The sequence below is a fragment of the Osmerus eperlanus genome, chromosome 21 (assembly GCF_963692335.1).
Source record: "Osmerus eperlanus chromosome 21, fOsmEpe2.1, whole genome shotgun sequence".
NCBI lineage: Eukaryota > Metazoa > Chordata > Actinopteri > Osmeriformes > Osmeridae > Osmerus > Osmerus eperlanus.
Genome location: NC_085038.1, coordinates 6,306,826 through 6,333,020, shown reverse-complemented (window position 1 = coordinate 6,333,020; position 26,195 = coordinate 6,306,826). Strand labels below are relative to the sequence as shown.

General features: G+C 41.1%; 3 protein-coding genes across 4 annotated transcripts; 2 read left to right on the top strand and 1 right to left on the bottom strand.

Moving 5' to 3' along the window:
- The first annotated feature begins 1,202 nt into the window (after nt 1–1,202).
- Nucleotides 1,203–6,704, top strand: sts (steroid sulfatase (microsomal), isozyme S). 2 transcript variants are annotated; one of them, XM_062447058.1, is made up of 10 exons: nt 1,203–1,301; nt 1,723–1,887; nt 2,076–2,197; nt 2,665–2,787; nt 2,905–3,319; nt 3,923–4,059; nt 4,912–5,049; nt 5,402–5,561; nt 5,906–6,027; nt 6,153–6,704. In XM_062447058.1, exons 1-10 carry the CDS (start codon nt 1,231–1,233, stop codon nt 6,545–6,547), a joined length of 1,848 nt encoding a protein of 615 aa, XP_062303042.1. In that variant the 5' UTR covers nt 1,203–1,230; the 3' UTR covers nt 6,548–6,704. The 2 variants fall into 2 exon arrangements, with proteins under 2 accessions (XP_062303042.1, XP_062303043.1); XM_062447059.1 differs by having other exon boundaries at nt 1,260–1,333.
- Nucleotides 6,705–6,778: 74 nt separating this feature from the next.
- On the top strand, nt 6,779–9,214 carry LOC134007546 (uncharacterized). Its single transcript, XM_062447061.1, has 4 exons — nt 6,779–8,190; nt 8,319–8,660; nt 8,809–8,933; nt 9,081–9,214. The coding sequence occupies exons 1-4, from the start codon at nt 8,010–8,012 to the stop codon at nt 9,198–9,200; spliced, it is 768 nt and encodes a 255-aa protein (XP_062303045.1). The 5' UTR covers nt 6,779–8,009; the 3' UTR covers nt 9,201–9,214.
- A 41-nt stretch (nt 9,215–9,255) lies between these two features.
- On the bottom strand, nt 9,256–11,581 carry pnpla4 (patatin-like phospholipase domain containing 4). The gene is made up of 7 exons (XM_062447060.1): nt 11,508–11,581; nt 11,051–11,238; nt 10,709–10,803; nt 10,339–10,474; nt 9,973–10,038; nt 9,682–9,834; nt 9,256–9,572 (listed from the first exon to the last, which is right to left on the bottom strand). Exons 2-7 carry the CDS (start codon nt 11,228–11,230, stop codon nt 9,429–9,431), a joined length of 774 nt encoding a protein of 257 aa, XP_062303044.1. The 5' UTR covers nt 11,231–11,238; nt 11,508–11,581; the 3' UTR covers nt 9,256–9,428.
- Nucleotides 11,582–26,195: the final 14,614 nt, after the last annotated feature.

Sequence of the window (26,195 nt, the reverse complement as noted above, 5' to 3'; positions counted from 1 at the left end):
TCATAAACACTCACACTACTGCATGTTGAATTTAGATTTAGTCATGTATAATCAAACTCATAAAATGGTATGAACATTGGCTAATAGAAAAATAACAATCAAAAACATATGGTACGATGTCTAAGATATTCTCTTGTCTATTTAAATAGCCTAATGATCTATTGACTATTTTTATGTCGCTTTGGTTAAAGCGTCTTCTAAATGAACACATGTAAATGTATATGTTATGACCAAATAACTATGATCTCATGAATTTGCTAAGCAACACTGCTCCCTGCTGGCAACGGTTCTATCATGTAGATAGAACATCCAGATAATCTGTGGTTAAAGACCAAGGAAGTTATAATGTGTTTACGTGTAAATCGAGAGAGACAGAGAAAAAGAGAGATAGAGATAGAGAGTTTAGGATTACATTCCACGTAGCAAGGTCTGAAGCAGCATTTGTGATGTGAGTGCTTTGGAATGCATCTGATAACCAGTAGTGCTCTCCATTTCTTTATGTGAGCACAAACAACCCCAGTAGCCAAGATTGCAACCATCTCAGTGTGCTTGCTGAGAAGAACAAGTCTTTGTGATAACGCACGCTGTCAATGAATCTCTTCTTTTGAAGGGGCCTTGGAAGAACTGGCTTTAATGCTTTGATACAACTGCCGAGTGGTGTTTTAATGCTGCTTGCGCTGCAGGGGCGAGACACCCAATCGGATGTGACTTGAAAGCTAATGCTGCTTATGGTATGAGTCATGCCAGACTGATTTAATCTACTGAAACAGACTGAATGTATATAGTATGTACATAGAGGAATGATCTGTGGGGCAGACATAGACACATTACTACACATGTGCACATACACTGATCCTGTGCTACACTGCAGGTTTCATTTTATACAAAGAAAAAGAAAAGAAAAATGCTTACTCAATCTCAGAGGACAGCTAGGAACTGAATTTGTCTATTGGTTTACTCATTCCAAACTCTACTTTTGGATGGACTCTTACGTCTCTCCTACTACGCTGCAGTGTAAGATTCAATCAATAGATGCCAGTATTTCTCCATCAGTATGGTTACAAGCGTCGTCAGAAATCGTCAATACATTCTGTATTAAGAAGAAAAGGTCAGCTATTCAACTCAACGCCCACTAAGCCCACTAAAAGACAAACTGGAGCAAAACCAACCCCAACCCTAACTGAAAGTTGGAAACTAATTGTATCCAATGAAAATTCGTGATCTAATCACATGACAAAAACACTACTTCCTGAACATACCGACAATCTGAAATTGAATGAAGTTCCAATTTTAGCTGTCAAGTTGAGTACATTCGTTTTACGGGATATTACTGGTAAATCTGAAAGTAAAATGCGTCATTTGGAGTTGGCTTAGTCGGTAATCATAATCTATACAAGGACATGTGCCATTGCGCTCTAATTATATTGGTAGCATGCATGTTTAGGCTTCAAAATATTACGTGAGGGTACATTATAAATAAACAAACCCCTTGAGTCAACTCCTAATTTTCTTTCTAGACCATTTTTTAGCTGTGATGAAAACGTGTAAACCAGGAAAGCTCTGTGGAGAATGTTTTCCCCATTAGACTTTGTACCCTGACTCTTTATTTCCTTTTCATAATAACTATAGTCCAGAAGACTGGCTACAACATGTAGGCTTATCCTTTAAAGACAGTGCTACCTGAACAGAGTATAATTACGTTATTGCTGCATGTCTTCCCAGGGTTCCCCTGAAAATGAAGACTACATGGATCCCCTGCTGCCTGAGTATATTGTTCTTCAAGGCAGGCAGTGCTTCACCTTTGGAAAAAAGACCCAATTTTGTTTTGATGATGGTTGATGATCTGGGTATTGGAGACTTGGGGTGCTATGGCAACACTACCCTGAGGTAAAGCTTGTTAGTGCATAACTAGTCTGAGTATGCAGGCTTGTTGCTTAGGTCAGAGGCAGTACTCATATAACCAGACAGATTCATATTTCATTGTACTGTTGCTGTGTTCACTGAAGTGTAATAGCCCCCCTACTGATGATTGGCTGTGATGAAACAACCGTGGTGGTAATTACTGTTGTGTGCAGGACCCCCAACATTGACAAGCTGGCTCAGGAGGGAGTGAAGTTGACACAGCACATTGCCGCAGCACCTTTGTGTACACCCAGCAGGGCGGCCTTCCTCACAGGGCGATACCCAATAAGATCAGGTGAGACCACCAGGGGAATCAAGGTCACCAACCCTTTTAAATAATGTATTATAAACACTTTCATTATGAGTTGCACTGTATGTAATCCACCTATCAAAGGCTACACAGACAGTTGTAATTAATCATGAAAAATCTTTGACTAGTTATTTAGCATCATGACCACACAGTCGTCATGCAGTAGATCATGATGAGTAATTATGAGTGCGTATGTCATGTATTATAATGCATTCATTTCAGTTACTGAAGCATAAATCTGAACCACATCCTGTGAGCCTGTTAACAGGCTCACAGGATGTGGGAACAGATTCACCAACTTATTAACCACCCTGTGGTGTGATACATGTTTTGTCAACTGACATCCTTTCCAGTGATTCATCTACATTAAAGAATCAGCTATAGGCTGCAAGGACTCGCCTTTAGCAAAATGTGTCATTTCTAATCAAATGCCTTGCTTTCATTTTGAACAGGCATGGTGGGTCAAGGCAGGCTAGGAGTATATGTGATCTCCGCAGCATCTGGGGGCCTTCCTAATCAAGAGGTCACGTTTGCCAAGATTGCCAAACAGCAAGGTTATAAGACCGCACTGATAGGTGAGACAAAATCTTCCTCTTTCACTGTCCTAACCCTCCATCTGACCTTAGTAGCTGAGTCACTACTAGTCATTTATTGGTAATATTGCTACCCTAACACCTGTCTCTCCACTGTAGGAAAGTGGCACCTGGGGCTTAACTGTGAGTGGAGCAATGATCACTGTCACCACCCCAGCGTTCACGGATTTGACCACTTCTACGGCATCACCATGACCAACCTGCGTGACTGCCAGACGGGCCACGGCACAGTGTTCGTAAACGTCCTCGCACACATCCCCTACAGGGCCCTGGGGGTGGGGGTGGCCACCGTGGCCTTGCTGCACGTCAGGGGCGTGGTCCCCATCAGGAGGAGGCTGGCCCTGTGCCTGGCAGCTCTTGTGGGCGTGGCTGCGGCATCCTTTACTATGTTTGTCCTCACGTTTCCCAACTTGAACTGTTTCCTCATGAGGAACCAAGACATTGTTGAACAGCCTTATGTCTCTGAGAACCTGACCCAAAGAATGACACGCGAGGCTGTGGAGTTTCTTGAAAGGTGTTTATTTTTTCTCTTAAATCTTATCTTGTTTCAGATCTATCTTAATTGGTTTGGTGATAAGATTGAGGCCAAACCACTTTCCCTGTGTGTGTGTGTGTTCATGACCTTTCACATTACTTTATGAGGTTGTTGCATAGTTGTATATGTGACACGTGACCTAAAATATCAAAGTACAAGCTTCCTGTACCACATTTTCCCTGCAATATGATTTACAGTAGCTGTTATTGTAACCATAAAAATAACCAGTTGATGATTACAGTACAAGAATATGAAAATACATGGAAGTTTATTACCTAAGCCAAAAAATGTAATGCGCAAATGTTTTAACATAAGGGGCCCTATTTTAACAATCTGAAACGCATGTATCAAACGCGAAACGCAAGTAACTTTGTGAGCGGGACTCCGGCGCTGTTGCTATTATACCGGCGGTATAAAAGACTGTTGCGCCCGACGCAAATCTAAAATGGGTTTGTCTGAAGTGGACAAAGTCAATTGCGCTGGGTGCAAGATAGGGCCCAAGATGTACTATACCATTTGCTTGTACATGTAACAAAAATATAATGCACTGCACTAACAGAAGTGTTGATTCCATTTTTCTAGAAACTCAGAGAGACCCTTCCTGCTCTTCCTTTCCTTCATTCAAGTGCACACTGCTCTGTTTGCCTCGCCTCGCTTTCAAGGGACCAGCCAGCACGGTCTCTATGGTGACGCTGTCCATGAGGTTGACTGGAGTGTCGGTAGGTACAGCCTGCCTTCCTCTCTGGGTCTATTTTCGCACTTGTAGATTGAGTCACATATTCTTTGAGTTATAACATGACACTGTTCAGTCCCAGACTATCACCATTAGGTCCCTCCAGCATAGTGTTTTGGACAAAATCGTTTGATCCCACAGAGCAAGTGTCTTGTTTGACTTAGGTATGGTTAAATTGTATCCAGACAAGAGGATACTCAAGTCCACAGAAAAGAGAATAATAGTCTGTTTTTGTATTTCACATGATGCAGTAGTATTTTCCAAACTACCATGTAGCTTTAGAACCACATTTTAAATATACGCATGCCTTTTCCTAAAATGTAAAGGACTATAACAGCAGGGTAAGGGTGAGGATTGGAAATTTTCTATATGGTCGTAAAATTACACAAATTACTACTGTGACAACACTTTTGTCACATATAGAAACAAGGTTTTGGTTCTTTGGATGTGTTCTTGTTTCCTGCCAAGAAATGAAGATTTATGCTGTGTGAAGGTAAGCCTTAGGGAGTCTCTATCATTCCCTGAGTACCAATGAGGACTTTAAATACATATTTGCTTGACTGTTCATAATGTTGCCCCTCAATGCATTTATAATGAATTGTGAGTATTATTATTCTAAATGCCACTCGCACACTATCCTGCCTATAAAGGATTTGTGAATCACTTTGGGTGCCATGGACTTGTTTGTTTCTGAGAAGCCTATTGTATACAGGGGCTGTCTTGTGGTATCATTCAGATTGCTAGCATAGAAACAATTTACATGTTTAATTTGCATAATGGTGCTCTGTTGTACCTCATAAGTAAATCCTCTAGAGCTTATTTGTTTGTCTGTTCCCAGGTCAGATCATGCAGACCCTGAACAGGTTGAGTGTGAGTGAAAACACACTGCTCTACCTGACCTCAGACCAGGGGGCCCACCTGGAAGAGATCTCTGTCAGGGGGGAAGTGCACCGGGGCTGGAATGGCATCTACAAAGGTACTGAATATGAAATGATAAATAACCAATTAAAAGGTGGTGCATATTTTCCATTGCATGCATTGGGAACAAATCTAACTACATTGGTAATGTATTTAGACGTAATGAGCGTGCAGTATGCTCCGTTCAAGCAGCCGGGTTGTCTTAAGTGGCAGCCTCCTCACATATGCAGAATTTGTTGTGAATTTGATAGGTGACAATGTCTGTCTTTCTCTCTGACTGCCTGCCTGCCTGCCTGCCTGCCTGCCTGCCTGCCTGCCTGTCTGTCTGTCTGTCTGTCTGTCTGTCTGTCTACCTGACTGTCTGTTTGCTGGTCTGCTTGCTTAACCATCTGTCTGTTTTGTGTAAGCAGCAGGGAAATCCACCAATTGGGAAGGAGGTATTAGAGTCCCAGGTGTGCTGCGTTGGAGCGGTACGTTACCCGCCGGGAAGCTGATCGACGAGCCGACCAGCAACATGGATATTTTTCCCACTGTGGTGAAGCTAGCTGGAGCGAGCACACCAGGGGATAGGTGAGCCCACAGCACGTAGCGCCATAGCAGCCGCACATGTCAGTCAAAAAATAACAGTCGATTAGAATCTAGGTCACCGTGGAAAAATACACTTGCTCTCTGTGGTTTTTCTATCACACCTGAGACAGTAATATTCACAATAGCTGTCACCTAAATCTATGCTGGTGAAGTTCTGAATCTTTTTTATAGTTTTTTAAGAGGTAACAGGATAATATGGCTTCTTTGATCAAATGTTTAGTGTCTTTGGACTCCATTGACATCAGCAAATCATTTCTAGTTCTTTCCAAGTCTTCTTTTTCTCCAAGATAATTTTTCTTTGAGTTATGTGTCTTCTTTTTTCTCAGAATAATAGATGGTCACGACCTCCTGCCCTTGCTGCAGGGGAGAGTCAAGAGGTCAAGACATGAGTTTCTCTTCCATTACTGTAATGCCTACCTGAATGCTGTGAGGTGGTGCCCTCCTGACAGTAAGCCTTGTCCCATGTCTAAATACAGCAATTTGACAAAGTCTACCCTTTGTATGAAGAAAAAACGACTCATACTTAACCTAGTGATGTCTATGGGAGACTGAAATTATGTTCTTTTTGTTCAGGCCATTCAGTCTGGAAGGCTTTCTTCTTCACTCCTAACTTCTATCCCGAAAACGGGACCGGCTGCTTCCACACACACGCCTGCTTCTGCACTCCAGAGTATGTGACATACCACGACCCCCCCTTGCTCTTTGACCTGTCCAGGGACCCTTCAGAGACCACGCCCCTGACGGCAGACTCTGAGCCCGCCTTCCATGCCGTGCTGGAGGAGATCCGGGTGGCGGTGGAGCGCCACACGGGCTCCGTGGTGCCTGTCCTCTCCCAGATGACCCCAGGGAAGCTGGTGTGGAAGCCCTGGCTGCAGCCCTGCTGCTCTTCCCTGGCCCAGCTCTGCAGATGTGAGAGGGACAGTCAGCGCAGCATATCGACCCCTCCACAGGAGCAGCCCACCAGTTAACACTTCTACTGGTCCGTGGGTTGGGGGGGGCGGAAAAGGCATTTCATGTTGCACTTCTCCTATTAGACCTTGTGGAAGAACTATCTTGCCAGGGTTTCACTGGTGCAGTACAATTACATTTACATTTAGTCATTTAGCAGACGCTCTTATCTAGAGCGACTTACAGTAAGTACAGGGACATTCCCCCGAGGCAAGTAGGGTGAAGTGCCTTGCCCAAGGACACAACGTCAATTGACACGGCAGGGAATTGAACTAGCAACCTTCAGATTACTAGCCCAACTCCCTCACCACTCAGCCATCTGACTCCCAGTAGTTGCAGCCAAATTTACTCTTCATTGGTTCTTTTCAGCCTGCCAGTAAACCGTCATCCTATCATAACCACTATTACTAACCATATTACAGTAGTAATGAGGTATGATTGATATCCGCAGATCATGTACAAATCAAATTTGCAACAGCAAGGTGCGCCACAGCCGGGCTGTAATCGTGGTGGCTGATCAGTATTGGACTTGCAGCTGGGTTGGCGCTGATAGAAGCCAGCTGTTTATCTCGTCTCTGACCCGGCTTTGGCTGCTGGTCCATCACAAACAGCCGGACACCAGAGGAACGCGGCCCGCAGCATTATAAACCTACATGTGTGCCCCCGAGATATCCAGCCGGCAAACACAGGGCCGTGTCCCTCAGTTTGAGGTTTTGCAACTCTTACTTATGGAGAGCCGTGCAGTATACCTCTAAGGCCTGTTCATAGGACCATCTGTCTTCAGTCTGCTAGAAAAAGAACTGCTGCTTAGGATACTTTGCATTTTCATACTGAAGTTACCAAAATGTGAAAGCACCCTCCTCACAGATTTACACTTGTGCACTCTACAGAGGGTGAGTGAGTGCTGCTATATATATTTGTACAATGTTAATTCACCTCCAAAAACATAGAGAAATCCAGCGATGTACACTTTATCAATCAATGTATCAGTGTGTATTTGTAAAACAAAAACTGTGTTAAATTGTGTGCAGATGTGTTTTTCTATAGTGTTAGTCAGCTGGAGGATAATTACCAGAACAAATGATAAGGGGTGTTAGGATGTTTTCAAATAGACCCTCTGATGTTTAGAGTGATTTAGACTGAATGTTCCTCGGAGAGGAACCGAAACAATGAAATACCTTGAGATGGGAAATCTCTGCCCCCAGGTGTAAAGTATACAATAGAAGTGGGCTCAATTGAGCCTCATTATTAGAAACTGTGGATAAGCTTCATATCAGGAGGCTACAACATGAGTAATACCAATTGGAAGATTATGGTACTGTAAAGGTTCTGGTTATTTTTTAAGTAGTGGGTTAGAAGAACGCAGACTATTACTTCCATTTAATAGTATGTCTGCAAGAACCATTTCACTATGCCTGCAGAAAGGGATGACCTTTGGACTGGTTTGGTTTCTGTCTACATGAGTTCCTGTAGAAACGATGTATGTCAGAGGGCAGACATCCTCACACAGGAAATATACGTTTGTGTATAAATTGTCAGACAATAAATCTAGTCTTTCACTGGTATCGGTCCTCACACTTCAGAAGTGAGATCTACATCTTAAGTATGCCTTCTCTCATGTCATCAGTTAGGTGTGTAGTTGCGCTTCTCTCCATCATTATTGGTGAGTTTATTTACTATTAAAGATACAGATGCCATGGAATTAAGTCAAGGATGCTTAAGTATGTCTTTGATGCTGTGGAGGGCTTTCAGGGGGTTGAAACAGGACCTTTGTGTCTTGGTTGTTTTCAGGCTCAATTGGATCCCAGATTTTCGTAAAGCAGTATCCTCAGAAGATCCGGACTGTCCCTGGGGGAAATGTAGCTCTTGTGTGCGAGTTCAACCACCAGAAAAATGATCCAAATACAGTGCACGTCTCATGGCACCGGAGGAAGTCAAATGGTTCCTCGGGTACAGAGAAACTTGTGCAGAGTTCAAACATCCATTTCTATGGTAACACTTCAAAGGGGTTCTCCATCCTTGTCCTGGAGGACATCCAGTTCCATGACGGCGTTATGTACTTGTGTGAAGTGCTAGTGATTTTCCCACCGCCAGAACTAGCCCGGGGAAATGGAACTCTGTTGGAAATTGATGGTAAGAGAGGTTTACAGAAGACTGATATCCATCATGTCTGCTTACTTCATATGAAGTATTAGGAACCATTAATGGAAAAGGCTCTCCATGTGTGAGAATTTGGTATTTTCAAATTGTCTTTTCATGTTGTTTTGTGTGTGTGTGTCAGGTCACCAGAACTACACAGAACAACCGGTGGCTACACAACACTCAATCAACTGGTGGAACATCTGTGTTGCTGCTGCTTTATCGGGTAGCTGTAGTATAGCTCTAATGGCTTCTATAACTATTCTAGTAAGAACAGCATCTTACCAACACTTATAGTCTCTCATAATATGCTCCACAGCTCTAAAATGTTGTAAAATTATTACAATTCAAGTCACAGTAAGAGGGTGCAGCAAACAATTTGTATCACAATGTAATTAGTGTCTCCACCCACAGGTTGGAAAATGCAAAACCAGCAAAAAGAGGTTTAATGTTGCCTCAGGTGATGCTGCCCCTCAGGAATATGAAGATATGAACACGTTGAGAGGGAAAATGGTCTCACTGTCCCACCTTTGAACACGGCACATGATGAATAGGAAGAAATGTGAAAAACCTTTACAAAAAACTGGTACATGCTAAAACAATGTATTTAATTTACATTCCTTTCAGTTCAAAACTGTAAAATCCACTCAATGTAGGTAAAATAATAAAAATTATAACAAAGATAAATAATTTCAGTGTTTGTGACCCTGATTATTGTGTCCATTTAATTCATGATGTTGATAAATGATTGACGAAATGTACTCAAACAAGATCCTGGTGCATCCAGTCTTCTTTCTTTAAAAACCTCACAGCGTCTTCATATCCTTCCTGACAGAGCTCTTTCATGCGACTTGCCGAAGGCGGAAACAATGCCTGGTTCAACCGTAACATGTTCTCCTTGGAAAACTAGGAGGGGACGCACCAACACAAGAAAAAAAGGGGGAAAAAATAACACTATTCCTGCAAGTGTACAAAACCCAACATAAAAGAACCAAGCATGATTTGTGTTACCCACCATTATGTCCATGTTGGCAAGTTTGAGGCGAAGGTTAGTGCGTCCTCTGTGGTGAGGACAAACATCTTGAGGTCCAGCAAAGGGGCACACTGTTATGGTACGACCCTCAGGCAAAATAGGAAGGCTGTCTGTGAACCCTCCATCTATCCATTTCTGTTAATAACAAAAACAAAATGTTCACAAGTAGTTCACAGACAGCCACAGTGTAACTACATGTAGCCTGGGGGTTTTGGGTTGTGTTAAGTTGATCTTAGCGCTCTTGTAAAGTCTTTTGATTACAAAAAAAGCTACCTGTCCTTGGAATTCCACTGGGCTAAATCCTGCATACACTGGAACAAAACTGCTTGCTAGGAGTGCCTTTAACAGTAGGAGAGAATGACATAAGCAATATGACATAATCAAATCCTTTCAGCCAAACTATATCGATTGGGCCATTTGAACATAAAAGACCAACTTGTTTATGGAGCCACTGCTAACATCCTGTGTTCTCTACTTGGACCAACAATATCGCAAATATCAGCCAAACTGACAGTACTGTAGGTAAAAGTCAAACAATGCTGCCGTTATCATAAAACTTGACAACAATTTTTGATCTGAAAAGCTGAAGTTCATGATAAGCTAGGTTAAATGTCCCTTGATGTGTGGGCAGCAGTATACCTTTATGAGCTCTTCCCTGGAGGAAAAGCTGGATATGATCCTGTTCTTGCCACTTCTGGAGTGTGTTATGGAGACATGAAGGCGATTACCTGCCAGGCTGTGGGCATCACTGGGTAAAATGTCCTCTATACCTTCCCTGGAGAGGCACAGCAGCAGATGCTCATGTGTAAAGTTGTATAAATTATTAGCATTGAGTATTTTTTGGTAATATCCTAATTATTATAGTGTTGTAAGTAGCTATGCAAATGTACAGTAACATGCTAATTCTAAAATGGATCATTTAAACAGATGTTTCCTATTTGATCTAGGAATACATGAAAAGAGCATTGTAAACAATTTTGAGTGTCATGATAAAAGTGTACTCCTGTACCTAAGGGTGAGCATGAAGTCATATCCTGGTGTCATGGCTCCAAGCTTCTTGGTCCTGACATCACTGGCAAATCTATATGTAAAAGCTTTGCAATTCTGGTAGGTGACAAAGTCAAAGACATCATTACTATACTGACCTCAATCCAATAATGATTGAACCTTGCCTTGACAGACTTTCCTTGTGTCTTTATTTTAATCCACTAAACAGACTGTATGAGATAGGGGATGTTTAAAGAGGGATAGCCTCATGGATCACTATGTGAGAGAGAGATAGAGAAAGAGAGAGACTGGACATCTGACTGAGCCACCTGTAGGTGACCATTGTGACCTTTTTTTACCTTACCTCCAGTTTGTCTGGAGCAGTGACAAGCACTGCAGCCACGAGGGCTCCAGCAGATGCCCCTGCACATGCCCTAAGAGAGCCCAGCAACTTGTCTCCATGCCGCAGTATGGCTCTAACAGCGCCTAACTGGTAGATTCCCAGGAATCCACATGCCGCAAATGACAAATTCAGCACTGCCATACTGCACTCTGCATAAAATTGGAAAATACCACTAAAACAATGGGGAAATAGAAATCCAACGGGTTATGTGATACATACCACGATAACTCGTTGATAAGGCTACACATTGTTTAACATATTTTTAATAGTAGACAACGTGGCTGCCTTCGTGAGCTCAAATAGCTGGGCTGCCTAACTCGACGATATTAGATTTTACAGTTAAATAATCTGGATAGATTGCACATAGGTTTGTCTGGCACAACACAATTGTGATGATTTCGCAGTGAAGCTTCCATACCTCATGACTATGACTGCATTTTTGCTTCACGAGTCTGAACAGCATGTTGAAAGTTCGACTAAACTTCCGTTTTCTTCAAAATGGATTCAAAATGGTTTCAAAATAAAAGTCTTACACTCAGACGTTTAACAATATCGCCTGGTAAACACATTCTATTTTCGGTATGCTTAATTACCAAATAATAATAATAATACGCAATTATTCTGCCCTATTAGCTGTCCAACATGAGTAAACTAACTAGCTGCCAGCTAACATTAATTCCAACCCCACTAGCTTAGTTTTTCAAAACTGCATAGGCTACGGCCAGACAGACGTGTCAGACAGTGTTAAAAAAAGATACCGGGCACATTAATGATGTGGAAGTGAACCAGTGTCTGTGATTTCTGCAGATAAGAATTCTGAATATAGGTCCGACGAATAGTCCACTGTTGCTTGGTGAGACCATGATTACAGGAAACACTTTGAGTCGCTGTTATTCCCAATTACCGGTAACTGCATTTATTTTTGATTTGTCTTCTTATGAATGCTTGAGATGTGTTTCGCCACCTAATATGTGTACTGCACTATTTCAAACCAGTTAGCCTAATCATTCTAATAGCGACCCCTCCCCCCCCCCTCCCCCCCACCACCAAGTTCCCTCCCAAGGGTCAAGGTAACCTTATCAAGTATCAAGTGAGTCAAATAATGAACTGGTACACAAACTTCAAGTATCAAACTGGCTCGGTTTCTTCCCTTAAACATTGCCCCTTGAGTGCAATTCTTCCTCTGCAACAACTTCAGTCAGCATTTATTTCCCAAGGACCCAGAACAATGGGAATTCTCAAGTCTGGCACAATATACTCGGTGTCAGCACAAGTGTCCTGCTTTTTCAGTCTTGCTTATGGTTATGTATAATGTGCATTAGGCAGGTTAAGCTCTCTGGAGAAGACACAGCTCCTCACCTACAGTATTGGAGGTTGGGTGATATGAACTGTTGTAAATATTGTAAATAATGGATCATTTTTCTGGGGTGATGTAAAGATTTTTCATTATTATCTGTAGTGAGGCAGTAAACACCTTTTTTGTTGTCATCCTTGAAACACAGGAGAAAATAATATCTGACTTGTTCCAGAACCTGCCTCCATACTCTGGACAGTATATTTATACTATTTCAGAGTACATTTATGAAATTCAAGGGTAAAATATTTATTTGTGGCTGAACTAACAGGGTTTCAACTTTCAGGTGCTGGAGATTTCTGTAGATTTGTAGGACAGCAAAGGAAAAGGAGTGGTAAGATATGTTACAACAAAGAGGAACAAAATAATTCCTTTGTGGATCATTTGAATGTGTTCTTATTGGGAGTATTAATTTAAAAAATAATATACATGAATAATGATGAATCAAGGAAGCAACTCAGCATTACTTGACTAGTCTAGTACAAAGTTTTGAAGAATTAGCAAAATTAGCAAATGTTCTTCCTTTTGTTTCTCATCAAAAATAATTTGGATTGTGGCCATTGATGGTGAAGGATGAGAGAAGTCCAATTTTAGATACCAAGCCTATTATCAGGATTTAATTATGATTCAGACAAGAGACACTGTACTAAAAAAAAAGATTTTGGGGGAGTGGCACCCTCTTTGCCCTGTGTTGAGCCTGAAAATGAGAGGTAATTACTGCTCTCGGGGTTTACAGATAAACTCTGAAGCTTTTTACGGCAGGATTTTGAGGTTGGAGGAAGATTCACCATCCGCACAAGTGTAACTGCCATGGCAAAGACAAATCAAGGTCGTGCTGATAAAATAAATCTCTTAAAAGATCAAATGGTTCCTGTTGATTGAAAGGGAATGTGATTCATGGGCAGGATATGGAACGAGAAATCAAAGGCTAATATGGAAAGCAGTGTGGAGGACAGGATGGAAGGACAACAGGCAGATGAACGTGACGAGGCAGGTGAAAAGGTGTCACATCTATGACAGGCCATTATATGCACTGTGGCTGAAGGTGTGAATATTCCAGGGATCTTTCTATAGATATGTATATGAAAGTATGTGCAGTGTAGGCTATAGATTTCCGATTGAGTGTGCATTATCATATAGTACAGTCAAAGAAATACTTTAAATATAATAGATTGTAGAACTGAATCATACATTACCAGATTACTGTACATACGTACTTCTACTACTAGCAAGATCTGAAACAGTGTCAGACATATTTTGCGTTGTCGTGTTGCAAAACAGGAAAACAGTGAAGGTAGCCTTACATGTACCAGCTTTAAACGCCTTACAGCACAGGTAAAGGAAACCCATCACAACAGAAAAGCTTTAGTGACCACAGCAATATGCAGTGGGCCTCACAAGTCTTCAGCAATTTCTATAATCTTACTGTGTCCTCAAGATAAAATAAGGACAAACTATTTAAGGAAGGAAAAATTGGATATCCCTCTGAAGGCAGGCCGAAAACCCAGTAACTGTGATGCTCTGAACGGATGCTCGAGCCAGGAAAAGTGCTCCATATCACATTTAGGCCTAGACCAAGTCGAAACTCAATCACTCTCCGAAATGGGAGAAGTTTCCAAGAAAGGAAAGGGGTAGAAGTTTGTCCCTCTCTGTGATTGGGTAGCTTCAAATCCAACTAACAAGACTTACAGTGTCAGTCTTCGAGCTGATATAACAGCAATGTCCTCCCACACCTTGATTCAAAGCTAAGGGAAACAATGTTTCTTTTAAAACCTTAAGTCTGCTCTTTACAGCTTATTTACAAAGCAAGCTTTAAAAACTGACCTGGGGTTAAGTCACTCTGGCCAGTAATTGATTTTTCCTTTTGATTTGCTGTAATCCTGTTGTCAAAGAGCATTATACTTCATATGGTAATCATGTGCAATTTGTTCACATTGTGACCCTGAATTCTGAAAAAGACTGCATGGACTGCTGAATGCACTGCAATAAACCTTTCAGTGGAGCCATCTTTTGATCAAGAGAAAACTTTCAAGATATGAACTGACTCACGGAAAAAGTGTCACATTAAACATATTGTTTTTACAAAATATTCATCAAAAAGAAATGTTCATTAATCATGCATTTTCTCAACCCTCAAATCTTGTTGCAAGACTCGGTCATCACTGTGGTTTTTGGCCTTATCAAATATTAATCTTTTGTTCCAAAAATAAAACTATCTATTTCTGAATGCAGAAGATGAAATAAAATGGCTTTAATCATCCCTTGTCCTCTGACAAACACTGTACCTGACAACCTGGTTTTACTAAAACAGCATCAGCTACATTCTAAATGCTTAGAACATATCTCTTAGAACCTTGATGAACCTTAGACTGGGTCTGTATCTTGCTTGCTGAAACCAATGCACATGGTAGTTTAGCAGGGAACACCCTAAGGAGTTAGATTTACTATAATGTGCTTAGCTCATTTACCATTTTAAATGAGCGTCTCACTGTTTAATGTAATACTTGAGATTATGTTGTCAATTACACAGCTGTCTCATTGTGTCTCATGATGTTGTTCTATTCATACCTTATGTTCAGACACATTCATTTGAGCCTTTTCCTACTCGAGGCCTCAGTAGTACACTCTAGCTTGTCAATACATTGTTGTTATTGTTGTTTTTGTTGTGGGTTCTTCTCCAACTTAAATAGATTTAAGTTGTCTTAATTGGATGATATGACATTGGAGTTTTTGCTTCACAGGATGTATTGTATTGGATGGTTTATTGTGTTGGATTGGATCTAACACAATGTTCAGACTTCTTACACACACCTGCGTTGCAATGTTTCTTTTCTCATAGAATTGTATATGAAGGTGGAGACAAACAATGTTGTCTGAAGTGACATTTGAGAAAAACGAAGCAGAAAAAGTCTACCTCTGAGTGATTCATTTTAGTAGTACTCACACTGACCTGATGCACAGTATGTGTATTGTGATGGATGGAATCTTTCCACTAACACTAGCAAAAGACAAAAGAGCCCCTAGTAGGCCATTATTCTAGAGTTTTTCACTGTGTCTAATAAACATGTTTGTTTTTCTGGGGTGTGATCGGTACTGGGAGGGACCAAGGCAGCCATTAACTCTGGCGATGAGATGTTTTGTTGAAGGTTGCAGGCACGCAGGTTCTCTCTTGACGATGCCATTGATTGTGGTAAAGGAAAAAATTGTAGAGCTCTTTATGGATTCAGATACTATAATTGGTGCTTAGATGGGTTACCACAACATTTCAAAAGCACAGCCGCTCAGCAGGCTGATATGTCATGAAAGGAATCGGAATTCTACATGGACGGGAAACATATTTTAAGCAGAGTTATGATCTTCAATCAAGCTTTGGGTTCATGTTATACTTCTCCAGTGCTTTTATGCTACTGCTAGTAACTGGATTATTGGGTATCTATTGTGTTTTCTTGGCGATCACCTACTCTACTGTCTTTACATCCATCTCCACTACATTTTCTCCACCTTAAATCTACTGTTCTATAATTCAGAAGGACTTTGTACAACAGTTCAGAACTTCTATATTATTTTATTATATGTAAGAAAGGGTTCTTGGAAGATGGGCATCTATTCTTAATGAACTGGTGTCAGATGTTTTCATTGACAATGAATTACAGTACCGGTATGTGCTTGCATATAGTCTCTCCAGAGACATAACACAGTAGAGATGTTAATGTCCTTACAGTACTGCATAGCAAAACAGTTTGTCAGTATCTAGTACATTTCACTGAGAGAAGAATGGATACCATGGAGAACATTAAGTAACATAATTATTATTCTACAATATTATACCAAAATGTGGGTGAATTGTGGCCACAAAGATGACTTGTCTACTGGACTTGTAAGATTGGCTCATTATGTGTTTGTACATTTATGTAACACAAATCTTAATGTTGCCAAGGCAGCCGGGCTTGTGTGCCAGCGGACCACAGCAGTGATGGCTCTGACCATGAGATTAACACTACAATATTAGCAGGCTCATTGAGACCGTTTTGGCTGAGGGCATTTATTATTCACAGATTCGTGCCAGTGAGACGTCCGTAGCTCTTAGTGGCTGGTATGGCAGTACTTCCTTGTTGACAAGTCAAGGTCATACAGTATTTAAGGAACATGTTGATCTAGGTTTTATATGAGACGAGGCAAGGAGATTTTGCAATGTCGACAGAGACGAGGGACAGAACTGGACAAGGTTATGTACTTCATGGCAGTGTCCTCAATATCCTATTTTCTGCATAGCACCAACAGCGTGACAACCGGTCCTGTTTAGTTGAAGTCAAGGAACATTAAGCTGTTCAGGAATTACATGTTGCATTTTTTTTAAAGATCTTGAGGATTGGAAAAAGAATACAGCACAAGTTTATGAAGTAATGTACCCCCACTGGTAGAAAACTGTGGTGTGTGATTGTGTGTGGGTTCATTTTGAGACATCCCCCTTTTGATAGCAAAAAAGCTACTGCCAAAGGCGGTGGAGGCAGTACCTATCTCTACCATGTGGAGGAGCAGTAGTTCTGTTGCATTCAGGATTCTTTGGTATTGGTGCATTTTTAAACATGCAGTTCCTCTGCTATATATAACCCAAAGAACCTTGGATTGCTCTGAAATTGATGTACTTTCTACCTTCGTCTGGCGTAATACAATCACTTACGTGAAAGACGCTTCAGATATCTGTCTGTGCTGTTAGGGTGATCTCGCTATGAATGTAAAATGTCCCATAATCACAGGCAGCGATCCATCTTGCCATGACTATGGAACATCATGCTGTTAATTTGTTAAGAAATGGGCAAAGCTAGTTCAGAGGAGCGGTAGGTAACCAGTGTTGCTCCATCCAACAGCTCGTGTTGAGAACTCTTTCATTATTCAGCTAGGCAACATGTTTAAAAGGATAAAGGTCAAAGCCAATGGTCCAATAATTGACTTGATATCATTTGGAAGCACTCACAGAGAGAGGCATTTATTATTCATGACACAACAAATAAAAACAACTTTTTGAAGGCCAAACCACAAGAGTCTCTTCCACGGTGTTTGTTTCCAGTGTGCTGGCTGTTCTGGTTTATGTACCACAATTGAGGTGCAAAGGACACACTGCCCGTTTGGTCCTCCATCCTTTGCTAAACTGTGAATTCCATCAGCTTCCAGTACCTTTTGCAGTTCCGCTGTGTGAGGGGAGAATGTACTGCATTTCTCCTGCAATCTGTTCTGGAGCACACTCACCAATTTCAGTGCTTATTTGGTGTGCACTCTGCTGTGAAACAAGCTTTCACACCTTCCCAAGCGATGCCCTCCTCCATCTCAAACTTCCCCCAGGAATATGTGAAGGTGAGAGAGTCCCTTTCCTAGAACCTCCCGAGAGGGCTTGCAAAGAAAACAGTTTGAATACATTTGGAACAGATATGTTAAGTAATTTCTGCCACTTTCACAGCTGTGTGTTTTACTCCTTAGAAGCCTCCTAGAGGCAACCAAGTTTGTCGACAAAAAGCTCACATTGAAGACAGGATACAACTCAGATAATAAAACAACGCTAAATGCTTTGACTTAATCTATGTATACGAGTACGAAATGTGTGGTGACTGTAAGGTCTGTTTCTTGAAGTAATGAGGCCCATTAATGGCCTCCCAGATAAAAGCCAACACAACAGAGTGTTTAAGATTCCCATCTCATTGAGGAGGACATGGAGAAGCATTGAGCCAGATCTGTGATCAGATAAAGCTCAGGCTCTGATCTGGTTCTGAGAGCTGCTCTCTAATCTATGGTCCCAGCCCCTAAAGGCCTTACTTACCCTGCCTGGAAACCCACAATCGGACTGACCACAAACCTGCACACTAAAAACAGCAGGCAACATTCTCATTCGCCTCGCCTACAGCAATCCTGATTCATCCGCTGTTTTAAAGACCTACAAATGTACTGTAGAACACTACAAACTCCCGTTGTTCCTTACAGTCTCAGTCATTGAGTGACCTCAGGGCAACAAGAAGACAGACAAACTTGGTACTCGACCTGCATTTGATTATTATTTAACCTCTGTAATGGTGAGGTCAAAACTGTGGGCCTGATATGTCCAGGCTGTCTCTTCAAGCACATCATTAGGGATTTATTTAGTTTGAGCTACCAGGTGGGCAGATGTACAGTATATTTAGAATTCTGACTCTGGTCCCTTTAATTGTTATACCTAATAGTCTCATTAGTGGGAAATGCTCTCCCCCACCCACACCCTATCTGTGTGCACACATACTGTACTCTAGACACACTATTGAGTTGGAAAGGGTGACACAGGCATGCAAATTATGTATCTAAGAACGACAATGGGATATTTAAAGCATTATTGATGTTTGGGGACCACTGCAAAGCTTTGATTTCAGGGCTGTCAAAAAATGCTGTGGGGGATATTTTTTGTTCCTCATTGAGCGAGATAGAAGTCTTGAAAAACAATGATCGAACTGCTAATTTATGCAAATCAGTAAGCGCTTCACCTTAATTACCACAAGTTCACAAGGTCAGCAAACTCCACCATCTTTTCCAACTATTCTGCTCCTCTATCAACAACACGATTTGTGGGTGGCTCCTTTTTATTTTCAGTTTTTTTTACAATCATTTGTGAGAAACGATTGATTTTGAAAAATTTGGGAGAAGTTCTCGGACAGTGAAGCTCTTACTGTTTGTGGAATTCCTCGACTGGGTCTCGATCCACATACGTCAGACTTGGTGCCCTTCTTGTGGAACGTCTCACCAAGTCCAATGGGTATAGTCAAGCTGCTCGTCAGAGTCACTTACACCCAAGCTAACTTTTCATTGGCACGGATGTACTGCACTTAAACTGAGGAGTGAGTTTACCAATTCACATCGGCTACACAAGGAAATACATTCTGCTGACAAAACGATGTTGTTAGTGAAACATGAGTCAGATATTCACATTTAGTTTCATGTTGAGTTCTTCTCAAATAGACACTTGTTTGCGTTGTGTTTTTGATTTTACCACTGTCCTTCTGCATGGGAACCCAAACCTCTACGTCCAGACTGGAGTCCCAGAGATGCTAGATGACCAGGTTTTGTAATCTCACATTGCTACTCCTCACATGACTGTGGTTCCACACAACATTTGCTACACAGACTCCAACACTTCATGTGCTGCAAATTATGTAGATGTCCTATTTGCTTCTCAAAGGTACAGTAAATGAATGAATTGTATGCGCTGATGTTGTCCCCTAAGTGACACTGCATTGAGGCCCTTTCCCTTAACTCTTGCTTGCACCACTCAATGCATGCAGCACTCTCCAGCCAGCTTTCATTCACTTTACCACTCTTAAGACAGGAGACTCACTAACATCTCTTTTCACTGAGAGACAGAGATGTGCCAAGGAACATCCTTTGCTGAGAAACATGTTGTGTAAAGACGACTGTGCCTGTCTTAAAGCTTGGCAGACTGATTCGCCTTGGTGCTGTAAATACAAGGTGAAATAGTGCAGACAAAGCAAGTCTGACAGGGGACTTCATCCTGACGTTGTTCTCTTTGTAAACACAAAGAGATCCAGACCATATCGATCCATTTCAACAACACAAGGCTTGGATTCAAAAGAGTTCACTTCTGCCAAATGTGGTCAACTCATAAAACTAATTATAATCTGTGAATGAGTTTTTAAAAGGCACTCTGATTTGAAGATATGGGAGCTTCTCCAACACGGTCTTAATTACATGTAGACCTTGGTGGTGTGTGATGAGAATTAAGGCTATCACATTCTTCTGATGTTCACCACTTACAGTATAGGCTGTGGAGATAGCGGGTGAGTGAACCACATAAGATGCAGACATGAAACAGCATACTAAGGCCACTGTTATCTCTCTCCCCTTTTCCACGTCACTTCTCTCTTCCTTTTTCTATAGAACCCACCTGTTTTATGTGTCTTTTAAATTGATGTCATATTGCTATCAATCAAGTATGTTCAGTTCAGCACCCATTTAATAATACATTCATTGACATGTCATTATTCTGTTATTAATCACTTTGAAAACATCATATATATTATGTTAACAATATACATATATGTATATATATATAGTTGATGTTTATGAAGTGATTTATATTAATGTTTATATGATTAATAACAGAATAATGACATGTCAATTAATATATATATATGCATAAATGCTTTCTGTATAGAAAAAGATACAGTATATTTAAGTTTAAAGGCATGGTTGTCGACAGTCTACTTTAAACTATCACCATGGTTTTTGGCTAAAGGTCTAGATATAAAACATAATCTCAGCAGTTGTCAATGCATCATGATTACTTTACGATCCACCCTGAATAGAACATGTGCAGCTTTCATGTATAGTCTACAAGGCCTCCTTTTAAAAACATTCACAGTGTTTACAATACGTTAGGTGAAGAGGGGGCATCTTTCTCTCACATACCTACACACCATACACACCTATTTATCTCTCTCTGTTTTTTTCTCTTTCACATGGTTTCACTCAGAAAAGAGGATGGCTCGAATCGATAAAATCGTTTCTCCCTAGAGTCCACAGTTACTGACTTGGCTTTCTCCGTCCTGTCCAGACATTCAATCTCAGTGGCACTCCACTAAAAGAACTCTCCTGCTCTCCCTGCTTTAGAAGTGTTGAGTGTCAGGACCCTTTATTACAGGGACAGGCCCGATCTCTAAGCAGACCGGCCCTCCCCTTCATCCAACCTCTAAGTGACATATCAATGTGTAGGGTTGGGCTGCCTTTGGCAAAAAGAGGTAATTTTGCACCTTGCAATCGACTTGAACTTTAAACTGGCCCACTTACACTCTAGGCTCTTGTTTCATTTGAGGGACCAGGTCTTTCTAAATGCTTCCCCCTTTCCCCAAGCAACTCTTCACATTAGGCCCTTGCTGTGGATGAAATAGCTTGCCTAGTCGATCTCACCACTCCAAATTAAATCTGAGGTTTTCTCCGGACTTTCGTTTCATTGATCTTCTGCTGGAGTCCAGTTCGATGAATTTCACTTCATCGTCATATTGATTGTTGGTTCTTTGGGGTTGTTTGTGACTTGTTGTAAGTGTCACTGTATAATTTAGATTTATAGAATTTTGGGGCATGTTTTTTTTAAACAACAAAATCTCTGTGAAGTTGTAGACGGTATTCAAAAACCTTTCTTAATCATAGTAATTATAGTGCTGGTAGTTCTTTCTCATCTTAAGGGCATTGCTTCAGGCACACTGCAATGCTGTAAAACATTCACATAAGCACATTCATATCATCATTCGGCTCCCCTATGGTGGCAAAGTGAATTATACATTTTATAAGGAGATCACAGAAAAAGCATATCATGGAACATGCAATATTAGACTGTAATGAATTTTCCCGACCATTTTATATTAAAACTTAATGGAGGAGTTGAAGATTGAATATAACTATCTTCGCCTTGCCTGCCGTTACTTTATGTCAGAGGGGATGTAAGAATGATGACTCCATACTTCCAACAGTAGATACACTTCACAACTTCGATTTGAGCTGTGCCAATTGTTTCAAGCCCTACTGCCCAATCATGCTCGACACACTATGCATGAGGGTGTCTCCCAAACACAATTGTTGATAGTTAGAAATCTGAGACTAACATCTAATGTGGGACATGTCTAAATAATGTACTGTATGTTACTAATACAATAACACCACATAACTCTCAGGGACATATTCCTGGACACAAGGACAAGAATATGTTAGTGTTTCCTGTTACGTAATGTCTTCATGTTATGCGATTCATGTCTTGATTCTAACAGAATCTCCATTAATGTGTATCACTTCATTCCTCTATAGATATGCTGTCTGATAATCATTCTTCAAGGTTTTTAACTCCCATCCGCCATGCCACATGGTCTAATGACCTTGATTATCAGTTCCAGTGATAGATAAACAACTCCCAGTTGTAATCTGCCTTTTTGCAACAATCTCAGTTTTCTCACGGTATAGTAAATATTGTTCAAAAGTAGATTTATTAAACAATTCATACAATTCATTCAATTCAAAACAATCTTTGAAAATAATTTAAATATACATTCAGGCCTTTGGTCATGTTCATTTCCCACACATATTTTATCCTTTATAAAATGTTATGTTTTATGGGTTTTATTTTACAGTAGTATTAGTTTTAGACTGCAGAAAAGAATGCCAAGAAACACCCAAAACCTGCCACAAGCTTTGGGAAGTTATAACTGGATCTTTAAGTCACTAAATAACAATAAAGTAGTGTGCCATCTACAATGTGTGAAACCACTCTTGCTCCCCTAACAGTACCTCTGCATCAAAAAAACAAGAACATTTAGTGGCCATATTCTGGGCCCTGAGCCACGCGTCAACTGATCTGGGGTGGGAGGTGTGTGGGGGGAGGGAGGTTGTGGTAAGCAATCAGATTTAGTTTGAGAGGTTCATATTTACAGCTGAGATGACAGGCAGCTCAGGAATGTGTAAAGCACACCTGCTGGGGCCAGCGTGGTCGTTCCCTGTGAGTTCACACGCAAAGCTTGACTGGTTGCAAACACACTGACTGGTGGAAGTCCTGCTTTTCTGGCATCTCGCTCCATCTCTGTCCCAGGGATCAGCCTTGATGTTTTGGCTTCTCGCAGAGCAATAAAAATCTGCCACAGCTTCCTCAACACGATGCACCATATTTCATTCACCACTCTTCAGCTACCCAAATGCATATTTCATGAGCCCTCTGAATTAAAAGGCAATGATTGGATATTTGATGACAGATAATCTGAGCCAAGAACATAGTGCCCCTAAATGATGTAATACACAAGTACCCCTTCACTCCAGAGTATCACTCCAGACTGCAGAATCCGTAGAAACAGAATAAATGAGATGTTGAAACATGAACCTCAAACAGAGTGGGCTACATCTTAAAAAAAATCACGTCTCTTTTTCTTTGTTTCAAGGTCATTCATGGCAGTTGAAACATATGTAATGTAACATAGTGCTCAGTGGTCATGGCATCTCTGACAACTGTACGTGTGAGACACTCAGTGCTTTAATACCGCCCTCCCTGCCATCCCCCATTCCTCTCTAAATACTCCTCCCAGCGAGGCGAGTGAAGTCTATCATCTTTCATGACCCTGAACAATATCTTCATGTAACATGTAACTTTTAAATTGTAATTATAGCTTATATGTTCACATTGCCCCATCTGAATGTTACATCTAGATGTTACAAATAAAGTAAATCTGTTACTGTATATTGTTACTGTTATAGTTTCCGTTGCTGTATACTGTTACTGTTATTGTTTCTGTTACTAGTTGGAGGCAACGGGGGACGGGTTGTTTTCATCCTTATTCTATAAGTATAACTTATTTTAGAGTTCTTTCTCCTGGAACAGATTTCATGTTCCAACCGAGACCAGGGGCTGTCGCTGTCTTGGTGTGTGGGGCTGCATCAAATACCCCTTTTTGCTCTGTTGCTGCACTAGTCCACACCTGACCGGTGGGGATCTCATTCTATTATGACAGTAACTGTTAGCTGCATTCTCTAATCCCTGGTCTCCTCTCTCTGCCCCCCCCCACACCCATCCCTTGTGGTGTGGGGGGTTTGAGCTGTCAGCACCTGCCTGGTCGTCGGTCGGCCAACGCTGGGACCTGGTCGCGAGAATCCCGGTCCTGTCCTACATCTATAAAGTTGAACAATGGATTTTGGTGTTTCAAAACCCATTGACACTGTATGACTATGTTTAGCCTGTGTTCTGCTCCTATCTCCCACCAACCGTCTCTGGAGGAAGGGATACATCTCTGAATTGCTCCTCCCAAGGTTTCTTCCATTTTTTCTCCTATTGGGAGTTTTTCTGGGAGTTTTTCCTTGTCTTCCTTGAGGGTTTAGGTTGGTTGAGGGGCAGTTCTATGGGCGTATGTGAAGCCCTCTGTGACATGCTTGCGTGTAAAAAGGGCTATACAAATAAATTTGATTTGATTTGATCTTCAGCCCCTTGGAGTTTAAAAGTAATATTACATGCAAACAACCCAACTGCAAAAGCAGTGAAGTACCCCAAGCAGAGACTAAATCTGACCGTTAGAGCCATCTCATTTCTCCCTTCTTTGAAATGTTGTCATTGATCTCTTCCAGTTTAAATGGTGATGCCACGAATCTATCCCTCCAGGATAGCTTGGAGAATGTGAAGTCCAGGTGCCATCTGAAAGACACAAAGTCCAACAGTAGGCTTACTTCATACAAAAAGAGAATGAAATAAAACTTGTACGTTGCTTGTATGGTAAAATTGAACAATTAATATTAAATTAAATATAATATAATTGAATATGTGGTAGGCTTAGAGAAAGATTTTGTCTGTAAGTGTAAAGACATGATGCCGCAGGGGACTGGGGACATTTTAATGTTATCTTTTAGTTTGCTTTACACCCCTTTCAGAAGAACAGACAGGTTTATACACAAGGAATTTTACTGCTACACAAGTGTTAAGTCTGCCAATCCATATGGTGTGTGCAGGAGAGAGTTAATTGAAAAAGGTTAATAATTCAATATTAGTCATTTCCTACATATTTTTGCTGCTGTATTAAATATGGTACATTGAAGTATCTCAGATGATAGCGTGGGTGGAAGATGCAGGAGAAGATTTCTTTGACATAAATTACGTTTTTTTTTCTTTTTCGTAATCATGCGTGGATAAGTAGTAGCAAAATTATTTCGGCGTCAGTCGTTTAGTAAAACCATCGCGTAAATCTTTGGAGCCCAGCTCAGATGCAGGGGATGCAGCTTGACTCTCAACATTATTTCTGAATTTACTGGAGCCATTAAGTCGTTCCTTTGAACTTGCTGTATTCATTAATAAGTGTGACCTTCAGAGTAAAACGCTCTTGTGAATCTTCTTTGGGACTCTTACCCCAAACGCCTCTTCTCATTAATTGGCCTCTACATTATTTAACAAAAGAGTGACCAGTGAACCGGGTGTTAATGAGAAGAAGACACAGATGCACCATGTCCTTACTCAACTTCACTGTACTCCCCCTGCAGAACTTTCTAGACCGGAGGTGGCCCATTCAAAACTCATCAGCCAATGTGGTTACACAACATGGTGCACTCTCATCATGGTAGCTTCTTTCTGTTTCTCTTTTACACACACTTAAAGACACACACACACACACAGCTATATTTTTGTCTTGAAGAAAATGGCCTTGTGTGAGTCTTTGTGCAGAGAACTGGAGTGTTGATACTAATTAGATAAGTTGATTATTAGGCTTTTCAAAGGGCTTTAATGGTGCCACAGCAGTACTCTCTGCCCACCTTTATCTGTCAAGAGGGAGACAGCATGAGGATATCTTTGGGGAGGGTGCTTAAAGGGATTCATATTTTCTAACTGAAATCATTGCAGTCTGTCTGTCATACATTTCAGCACCTTGGAGAGTGACCCACTTCTTAAATTGGGATTTCTTAAGCCTTGTCCCTGCGTAAATGTGAGTTCTACCTGGTGATTGATGATGACTTGATAGTTTGTTGTTGTCCCCTTGTATATTTAATCCAATTTTTCATATGGAGCTTCCACCACTCAACATTCCCCTTGAGTTTATGTTATGACCATATTAATCACTCATGCTCTGCATCCTCCCTTTAATCACACACGCAGACGCATACACATTCAAGGTGGCAAACACACACACTCACACACACACACACCACAATGCCTTTGAAATGCTATTAATAAAGCCCTGTCTTCACCCACTGGAAGCTCTAGTCATTTAT

Coding starts and splice junctions, on each gene's coding strand:
- pnpla4 (XM_062447060.1), bottom strand. CDS start 11,230: ATGGCAGTGCTGAATTTGTCATTTGCGGCATGTGGATTCCTGGGAATC. Junction 10,039..10,338: donor CCAGGGAAGAGCTCATAAAG/GTATACTGCTGC, acceptor CTACTGTTAAAG/GCACTCCTAGCAAGCAGTTT. Junction 9,573..9,681: donor TTGCCAACATGGACATAATG/GTGGGTAACACA, acceptor GTCCCCTCCTAG/TTTTCCAAGGAGAACATGTT.
- sts (XM_062447058.1), top strand. CDS start 1,231: ATGACAAAAACACTACTTCCTGAACATACCGACAATCTGAAATTGAAT. Junction 5,050..5,401: donor CTGGAATGGCATCTACAAAG/GTACTGAATATG, acceptor TTGTGTAAGCAG/CAGGGAAATCCACCAATTGG. Junction 5,562..5,905: donor GCGAGCACACCAGGGGATAG/GTGAGCCCACAG, acceptor CTTTTTTCTCAG/AATAATAGATGGTCACGACC.
- LOC134007546 (XM_062447061.1), top strand. CDS start 8,010: ATGTCAGAGGGCAGACATCCTCACACAGGAAATATACGTTTGTGTATA. Junction 8,191..8,318: donor GCTTCTCTCCATCATTATTG/GTGAGTTTATTT, acceptor GGTTGTTTTCAG/GCTCAATTGGATCCCAGATT. Junction 8,934..9,080: donor TGGCTTCTATAACTATTCTA/GTAAGAACAGCA, acceptor CTCCACCCACAG/GTTGGAAAATGCAAAACCAG.